Below are 9,682 nucleotides of genomic sequence, written 5' to 3'. Positions count from 1 at the left end.
TAAAGAGATTCACCTTGTTTGATACCGTGAATAAATTTAGTGTTCAATTAAGTAAGCAATCCACTAAATTTGGTAAGTAATGAACAGGTTACTTAATTCGTTTGATAGAGAAGAAAAACAGATGATGAATACAATCTTGTTGAATTTATTGATAGAACCTATCAATAATGGCCCTTTTTCCTATGTTTGGCATGTTAATTATGATTTGGCCAAAAATATAGATACAACCTGCCATTACTCTCTTCTTCCCTTTGCAAAATTTGTATTTGCATATGTGTGTGTGTGTGTGTGTGTGTGTGTATATACGGTCTTTACCAAACGAGTGCTGTCTATCTCTCTTGTCTCTTACAGGGCTAGGGTTCTAAAATCGGAGACGACGAAGTTCCTGCGACAGGTATGCCTTTGCCAATTTCCTTTTCGTTTCTTGTTCTTGTTTTACTATGACCTTTGATGTTACATGCGAACTCGAGCACAAGCGAGCTTCCACTTCGAAGGCTGACCCTAAACAATCTACCTGTCACTATTCGTACGAGCTTGACAAATGAAAATCACTATTTTCCTTTTTAATGTCCGGGGGGAAAATACTAACGTAAATTTGCTTCGAGTAGTGCTTCGCAGCTTAATTGAAGGTTCTCTTTTATTAATATTTAGGTTCCCTTGTTTGTTACCTCTGAAAAGGATTTTAGAACTATATTAAATGAATGTTCTAGATGCAACTAGCCAAATAAAACAGCTTATATGTATGGCAAAAATGATCGGAGAAATATAATGGAATTTTTCGAGTGGCCTCATTTGCTAGCCTATATAAACCCAATGAGCGACTGATAATCCTGTCGTACAAGAACGGAGAAATTAGAATGGTTCACTTGTAATCCTATCGTACTAGGTCAAAAAAAAATATGAAAGAACCCGTGTTAATAGTATGGTTTTGCTGTCTTTCCTTTTCAACATTTCTTTCCATTATAATTTGCCTCTCGAACCTAAAATTACAAAAAAGGTCAAGATTGTATGACGTTTAATGGCGATGAAAGCTAGAAACTCTATTTACGAAAAATTATTACGTGATTTGGAAAGTACATTTCATTTTCTTACATAATAGTGAATCGCGGAGCTCTATATAGATAAAACTTATATAGCACGTAAGGGCAGCTAATCGCGCTTTTCGAATATCTAATGATTTTCCCTCCTATTTAGTAGGAGAGCTGAGTCATTCTGGTATTACTCGGATCTAACGACAGTCATGTTTCCTTAAATCAAGGAAGCTTTAGACGAGGATTGCATGGCATGGTCCAACTTGCTCTACGGCTTTTTTTTGCCTTCCTTTTCCTCTCGGCTTTTGTGTGGGGGCGTACCAAAGTCTTTTGTGCGGGCTTGCCTTTATGTCCTTTTCTTCTTCTTCTTTTCCACAAGAAATTATTATTCGTCTTTTAGTCCTGCATGTGGGTGAGAAAGATCCACGATCTATCTTTATTTCCTGCCCAATTATTGTATCTTTCCCATTGTTTTACACTCAATTGCTTTCCAGACCCTCCCTCGTGGGTTCATCTTTTGTGGAGATTCAGTAATCTTTTTCGAAAAGACCTAATTATTCACCTCATGCGCACGTGTCTCGCACTACAAAAGCGATAAAGGAGTATAATTGAGAAAATTATTAGGAGTATCTCGATGCGCTTATCAAGAATCCTTAAATATGAACATTTCTATTAGATGCATGTTATTTTTTGGAATATGTTTCTTTTTTATTTTTCGAGATATAAAAATTCTCGGATTATAATAATGGTATTGGCCACGAGCACTATGAGTTTATTATGATCACGCAATCGTAATCTAAAGAGCCAATTCATATTGCTAGTCACAATTTGTGATAATGAATATTGAGTTGTGCATCGCATTAAATCTTTATTTTTTTGGTCAGTCATCTTGTTTGACTTTTGAGGATGGTACTCACGCAACTCATTTCTTGCTAGAGAGGGAGATATATAGTTGCAGATTTTCGAGGAGTGAAGCGCCCTGCAAGATAATTTCTCAGGAACTACGCACTCCAGGTCAGTGAATGGAGTTTTATGGATAGCAGATTTGCCTTTTTTGTGTTTTCTTCATTTTCATAGAAGAGCAATAGAAACTCGATGCTCGTTTTCTTTTCAGCTTATATCAGACATAATCTTCTTGCTGGTTCATATCGTCGACTGATAGTTCTCCATCTAGTTCTGGCTAAACCCTGGTTTTAGGTCCTACTGTTGATTTCATGTAAATCGTGAAGAAAAAGATCAGACTGCAGGGACCGTAAATATATAGTGGGTTAAAAACCAAGAACATGATATGGGTTTTCCTTTTCTTGAACGATTCAAATAATAACCATCAAGGGTAGGGTACGGCCTGTTCTTGCTGTGAGCTGTCCCCTTATCGCTATCAAGAGTTATAATGGCCAGAAAAGGAAAGAAGATTTCGCTCTGACATTGCAGCTCACGTTCTCTTTTTCCATCGTATGCTTTTACACTGCAAGAGGGTCATGAGTATGATCTTTTCTATTTGTGAAGGAGAGCGCAGATCAAGTCGATCACGGCGCCGAAATATTCACTCCATCCCTATCAGGAACCCTAAACCACACCAATGAGATACATGGCCGAATGTGATTGAATTTGAAGTGGTCATGGCTTGCTTTTTCTGGGATGCTGATATGTCGGCCATGTCATGCTCATTGGAGAGTGTTCCACAACAACACCGAAGTTGGCCCAAACACGAAGTAATAACAAAAGGCAAACCACTTTTATAAAATCAAGCCCTCTCTACTTTTAACACATTATTTTCACGTTCTCTAAATGTCACCATCTTTGCCCCCAGTTGTCCCCACCTCTTCTCTACCCTCTAAACCACCATTGGCATTCTCAACCCACGAACAGCCCCCGACCCTCTCTCTCTCTCTCTCTCTCTCTCTCTCTCTCTCTCTCTCTGAGGTTTGAGTTAGTTGAATTATTGTTTTGTTTGATTCCTTGTGCTGAAGTTTAATATCAACATCGGAAACATAGCCTAACCAGGAAGACACACAGGATGAGTTCCATCCAACAAGACTGGCCTGAACCAATAGTCCGCGTCCAATCGCTCTCGGACAGCGGCCTATATGCGATCCCGGACCGTTATGTGAAGCCCCCAGGCGACAGGCCATCCCTGGTATCCTCTGCTGCTGACGTCGACATTCCGATCATCAACCTCGGAGGGGTACACAGTGAAGTCGACAGTGTTCGCGCCAATACCATAAGCCAAATTAACGAGGCTAGCCGAGATTGGGGATTCTTCCAAGTCGTGAACCACGGAGTGAGCCCGGAGCTCATGGACCGGGCACGAGAAGTCTGGCGCGAGTTCTTCCACTCGCCAATGGAGGTCAAGCAAAAGCACGCCAACTCGCCGAGGACTTACGAAGGATATGGAAGCAGATTGGGTGTCGAGAAAGGCGCCATTCTCGATTGGAACGACTACTATTTCCTCCATTACCTTCCCTGTTCATTGAAGGACTATAACAAGTGGCCTCTTCTTCCATCTGATTGCAGGTAAACTTTTGATTTAATTTCTACCAACTAGTTAGCAAAATAATTCTTCCTGAAAAATTGTTTTTTTGTTTCACCTCGTTGTAGAAATCTGGACTTTGTCTTGGTTACTGGTCAACTTGTTTAATTACTATAAAACGTTGCAAATTACATAATTGATACACATTTGACTGATTCAACGATTGTGATTAATGATAAATTAACCGCGTCTAGAAATCATATGCTATTCCTCAATGCACCATATCTAACCATGGGACCGATACGGTTTTGTGCAGGGAAGTGATCGACGAGTATGGGAAGCAGCTGGCGATACTGGCGGGGAAGCTGATGAAAGTGCTATCCGTGAACCTCGGACTAAGCGAAGAGTATCTTCAGAATGCGCTTGGCGGCGAGAATGTCGGGGCTTGCCTGAGAGTTAACTTCTACCCGAAATGCCCCCAGCCGGATTTGACTCTCGGCCTCTCCTCCCACTCAGACCCGGGAGGCATGACTTTGCTGCTGCCGGATAATCATGTTCCGGGCCTTCAAGTCCGCAAGGACGGGAATTGGATCACCGTGAAGCCTGCCCGTCACGCCTTCATAGTCAACATCGGAGATCAAATTCAGGTGCTTTTATATGTTTTTTCTTTTTACCCCCTCCGCTCTTGATAAGTATATATCTTGTTACAAGACGTGTTTGGCTGAGAATTGTGAGCATGGCCATCTCAGCCAGTCAGGGTCAATGTGCATTAGCAAAAGATGTCTGCTAGGAGTTCTCTTTCACTCGTTTCTTTTAAAAAAAACCTTACTTTTCTCTTGGTCATTGTTTTGTCAAAGTTTCTTTTTAGTGCATGAACAGATAGTGTCCTAGATTTTTGCTGCACAACTAACGGACAAAAGGACTCTCTCCTCTTCTCTTGATTCAAATCACAGCAAGCACGATGCCAATAGTAATATCTAAGAAACCTTGTATAGGTGTCTTGTCTGATCTACTTGACGTGTCTCCATGTGTATGTGGCAATACATTTAATTCCTGATGTGAACTCGTCCTTTGCAGAAACATTGACAATCTCCTAAATGATGTGATTTCTTAATGCCGTCTATTTTGTTTTGTCTTGTAATCCTTCTTAGCTCACGGAGGCAGAGTCCGTGAATTCTATGCGAAGACTTTATTTTAACTGTCTGTCCTTATGTGAGCCTATAAGTTTTAGAAAAAAAAATTGTCTTCTTTCAGTTGACGTGAATTGCTTTGTCATTCATATTGGATGAACTTGGCTAGGATTATGAGATAAGGTCTGTGGATGACGCAAAACAATATTCATTAGATGGTTAATTGTCAAGTTCTCTAGTGCTTTTTTTTTGGGTGATTCATCACCCATCTCAGCGACGTCGACGTCCTAGAAAAATATTGGATAGCAATAAGCAGTAATCTTTTGCTAAGAAACCATCTGGCCGACATGGTGCAGAAATTTCAAACTAGACAGATACTTATTTCACATTGTCTAGTAACTTGGTCGAGGATTACTTGTGGACTGATCCAATCATTTGCTTCAACTAGGTACTGAGCAATGCAATCTACAAGAGCGTGGAGCACCGAGTCATTGTCAATCCCTCAGCTGAGCGCGTCTCTCTAGCCTTCTTCTACAACCCGAAAAGTGACATACCGATCGAGCCGGCAAAGGACCTCGTGACCCCAGAAAGACCTGCACTGTACCAACCCATGACATTCGATGAATACAGACTCTTCATAAGATTGAGGGGTCCGCGCGGAAAATCCCAAGTTGAATCTTTAAAATCTCCGAGTTGATGGTGACTGAAGAGCAAGCGAGCGTTGATTTCCTTGTTAATTGAAATCACATATAAACAATCACTTTGTTGGCTAGTAGCTCTCTCAGTTTGCTCTTATCATGAGGGTACCGTACCAAAAAAAAAACAAGAACAGAGAGAAATTGATACAAATAAAAACCAAGTTGTGGATTCGTGTCATATTCATCTGATTGGTTCTCTCTGGAATGTTTGAAGGGCCTATAGTTATTATAAATCGCATTTTGATTTTAGAATATTATCCGACCCGGCGCCGTTGATTGAGGCATCTAGTGGCTTAGACAATCAAGATTCCTAGATTTCAGGATTTAAATAAAAACACATGGGATGTGAATCAGATTCACTCGCAATCAGATTCATCTGTACCCTTGACGATCAGCAGTAGCTTTCAAAGCTTCAACACTGTCATTATGAATGCCTAATGGAGGAAGCAGATCTTCACAAAACTTTCAACGATTCGCTTCAATTAAGTTCTCCAGCGTGCACATCTTCTTGTCAGAGAAAACCCTAAAATATTCACAGCATCTGTGCAAATGGCTTGTAAAGTGCATAAAAGGACCACTCCTATGTAAAATGAAGGGGGGGGGTTGGTGATAATCAAACTTTCAAGAGAGAACACCGCTTAAGTTTCGTTTGTTTCGCGAAAAATGAATATTTTGAAAAATATTTTTCTAAAAATAATCATTTGTATCACTAAAAATGATTAGTCGATGAATTTATGTCTAAACATTTTCGTGACCAACATGATCAGCGTTCCTCTCTTTTCTTGCAGAACATCTACTTCTGCTTAGCCTTTTTAATCTGTTATGAAATATGGTGGTCCTCCTTATATATATATATAATGTAAGAATATATTTATATAAAAAAAAAACTAAGGAGTACGTGTCTGTGTATATATATATATATATATAAAGAAAATGACACATCCTGGTGGTGGATCCGATTCCGGTGTGCGGATCAACCATCTACAAAAGTCAACATATCGACTATGTTCAGGTTCTGGGAAAATTATAAAATATAAAAAAATTTGGGTAATGCACCACATGCCGGTTACTGTGCCGCACCTTGTATTATATTGGAAATGTGACGATATATATATTCCCCAAAGTGGAAATAATGCCCCGGATTATAATAAAATATTAAGCAAATCGGTTGAAATAAATCGGTTGTCCACGTCAGAGGGTAGTTTAGTTGGTTTGAATTTTGTGGAACTCTTGAATGGTTGTTCGACATCGGTCTCACTCTTTTATAAATTTCGGATGAGACAATAATTGATATGCTGAGGCTGAGATTCGTGTGTTGTTGTAGAAAAATTAAAAATAAAAAAAAATAACAAAAATTGTTCGGACGAAAAATACAGAGACCAATTATGTACTTGGTCGCTTTTATTTTTATTTAATTAATTGATTAATTTACTTTTGCGTGATTTAGTCCACCACTTGTCGCGCATGTGTCCGTGGTGGTCCAGTTGAGCTATTTGCGTTTTCATATTGATGGAAAATGACGGGACAGATGTATTTGCCTATCAATCATGTATGCAAAATCTACAAGTTTACTTTTCTTTGTTGCATCAGTATGTGAGTTTGATTACTCCAAAACCCAAGATTAATATCCGAAAGGGATGGATCATCTTCCAAAACCACTTTTTTTTGAAAAAAAAAACTTTTTGTTTTAATTATTTTTTGGCTAAGCAATTCATTATCCAACACCTTCTATGAGAGCTAAATGTTTAGAAAGGATAAGGCGAATTTAAACCACAAAGGAACCTTGATAAACTTTTTATTTGTTTTTTTTCCTAATAATGATCGATTGTGTCGTTTGAAATAATTAGTCAATGTAAAAGTATTTTTATTATCGACAATAATTTATGTCAAAATATTTTGGTGGACGATGAAAATGTTTTTCGTTCATTCATTTTTGTAGGCTATAAAAGCAATTATTTTTAGGAAAATCTTCTCCAAAAACCATTCATTTTCCACAAAATATCCGAAAGGGATATATATTTTTCCAAAGAAGATGACCAAATATTTTTGCAAACTCAGATGGTGCCGTCCAATCTTATTTTCACCAATTAAAAGAGGATTATCCAATAGTCACTACACAAACTCACTCCTCTAATTCATCTTTTGATAAATTTCACTTACTATTCATCTGATTTCCTAATCGAAGTCTGCAAGGGTGTGTTTGGGAACATTTTGGAGAAAACCTTTGGAAAAATCTAGGCAAATTTTATGATCCTGTTGACTTTTTTTTTTTATGGATATTCATACTTGAGCCATCTTCACTGTTCTTTTTTTTCGGTCTGTATCTTCACTGTTCATTATGAAGGAAACAATGAGCGCAATGGGAATCCACGAAGAAAATGATAACTTTGCCATGCGGGCTTTTGAGTAAGATCCTTAACAAAAAGATTTGCTGATTATTTGCCGAAGTTATTACTAATAACTAAATAAAGAAACTTACGTCCGTAATTGAGAAAGTACAAATGAGCATGAACAAAATTACTTGCATTCCATCTAGGGGTGAGCATGATTCTAGGTGCTACCCTGAAACCTGAGAACTTGATCGGTAAGAACCTGTAGGTTCAAGGTTTCAAGGTATGCAGAATAAATTTCAGGTTTTAGGTAGGTGGAACCTGAAACCTAAATAAGTTTTTTATGTTTTTTCTTGGTCTATATCTTCACGTGATCCTGTAGTGTTTCATGATGTTAGATAATGAGTGTATAATCTGGAACCACTAATCTGAGCTTTCATTTTATGACTTGTTAATATTTCATATTTTTCGTATGTCTAAATATAAGTTATGATCAATGGATCAAAATAGCAAGTGGTGGAACCTGGGTAGACCCTGGAACTAACCTGGAATCTGTGATAAGGTAAATTCTAAATTCCAAAAAATGAGGAACTTATTCTCATGGGTTGTTCCAGGTGGAACCTATAGAGAACATGAAACCATTTACCCCTAATATTGATTCACGCAATGACTTTTCATTTTAATTGTATTTATTTGAACCGTAATATCAGGAAAATTAGTCTTTTGTATTCTCTTTGGTGAATGATAAGCGTGTTCGATATTGTTGCATTCATTTTCGTTTTGTTTAATTAAAAATGAAATAAAAAAAGAGAACCTGTTAGACCTTGGTACCTACTTTGAAATCTGTGATAGGGTAAGTTCCACGTTCCAAGTTCAGACGGATGGGTTTCAGGTTCCAAAAAATGAGGAACCTGTACCCAAGGATAGGTTCTAGGTTCTAAGTGAAACCTGTAAGGAATCTGAAACCTGTAAGTAATCTGGAACCGCTCACCTCTAATTCTATCTAGCCAATTTTAGTTGAAAATAGCTTACATGGACGCCGTCCGTCCTATGTGGCGCGGCTAGCGCTGATGACGCTGATGTAAATAATTTTTAATAATATTTTAACACAAATACAAAAGGTTTATAACTCAATTGGTTAAAAAAAAGTTTAGAATTGAATTGACACAATTGCAATAAGTATATGACCTTTTTAGTAATTCTCCCGCACTCGAACCTATCCTTTATCCAGTGGACATCGCTAGATATTATCGTATGTGTCATTACATGCCGAACAATTGCCTTTCAAGCAAAATATCTAATGTGAATCACACCGTTAATGGACCAATCGAATCATGTTATCCCGAGAACAGGCCATGCGAAAAAGCAATCTTGTCCTTGTCAAGCTATCGTCGACCGAAGACATCTACGTGCGAAAATCGCAACTCGCGATTACGATTTCCTTTCCCGTGCGTACTTCCTATTTGATGATGGCGATGTATCCATTCGTTTTCATCGACAACTATGGTGAGGGAGAGAGAGAGAGGTGAGAGACACCATCTTCCCGACGTGGTGAAATCAAAACGAAGAAGGTAATTTGGGGAGGTATGGACATGACATGGGACAAGTGTCATGAAGAAAAGACCACGCGATCTCAACATCAAAGTACGTTTTTCGTTTAATCGAGTGCCATGATCATGCATCCCTCAGCCAGTATGTCATCGCAGATTTTCAAAAGCCCTTCACGACTTGCACCTGTTCCTTCTTCTTTTCTCTCTTTCTTAAATGCCTGCATTTTTTAGTATGATCTCTCTCGTACCTCTCCATGGAGTATTAACTTTTCTTCGAAAAACTAACCGGCGACCGACCAGTTCAGTCTTGTCGCCCAGGCCGAAATCAAGAAGGGGAACGACTTGCCCAAACCCGAGCCCCGCCACGATCAAACTCTAAACTCAAGTATACAAAACTTAAGAGAAGATGGCACTCGCAACCCAAGAAGACTTTTCCATGGAAGCATACACATAGATTTGAAAGAAAAACCTTG

At 38.6% G+C, this 9,682-nt stretch overlaps 1 protein-coding gene across 1 annotated transcript; it reads left to right on the top strand.

Moving 5' to 3' along the window:
* Positions 1–1,900: 1,900 nt before the first annotated feature.
* Positions 1,901–5,581, top strand: LOC115673091 (jasmonate-induced oxygenase 1). The gene is made up of 4 exons (XM_030595156.2): positions 1,901–2,045; positions 3,048–3,545; positions 3,818–4,148; positions 5,080–5,581. The coding sequence occupies exons 2-4, from the start codon at positions 3,049–3,051 to the stop codon at positions 5,326–5,328; spliced, it is 1,077 nt and encodes a 358-aa protein (XP_030451016.1). The 5' UTR covers positions 1,901–2,045; position 3,048; the 3' UTR covers positions 5,329–5,581.
* The last annotated feature ends 4,101 nt before the right edge of the window (positions 5,582–9,682 follow it).

Source organism: Syzygium oleosum, unplaced genomic scaffold, assembly GCF_021117445.2.
Source record: "Syzygium oleosum isolate NSW1041296 unplaced genomic scaffold, Sole_v2.1 Sole_v2.02, whole genome shotgun sequence".
NCBI lineage: Eukaryota > Viridiplantae > Streptophyta > Magnoliopsida > Myrtales > Myrtaceae > Syzygium > Syzygium oleosum.
The sequence above is the reverse complement of the archived record's forward strand: the minus strand, read 5'-3'. Positions and strand labels throughout refer to the sequence as shown.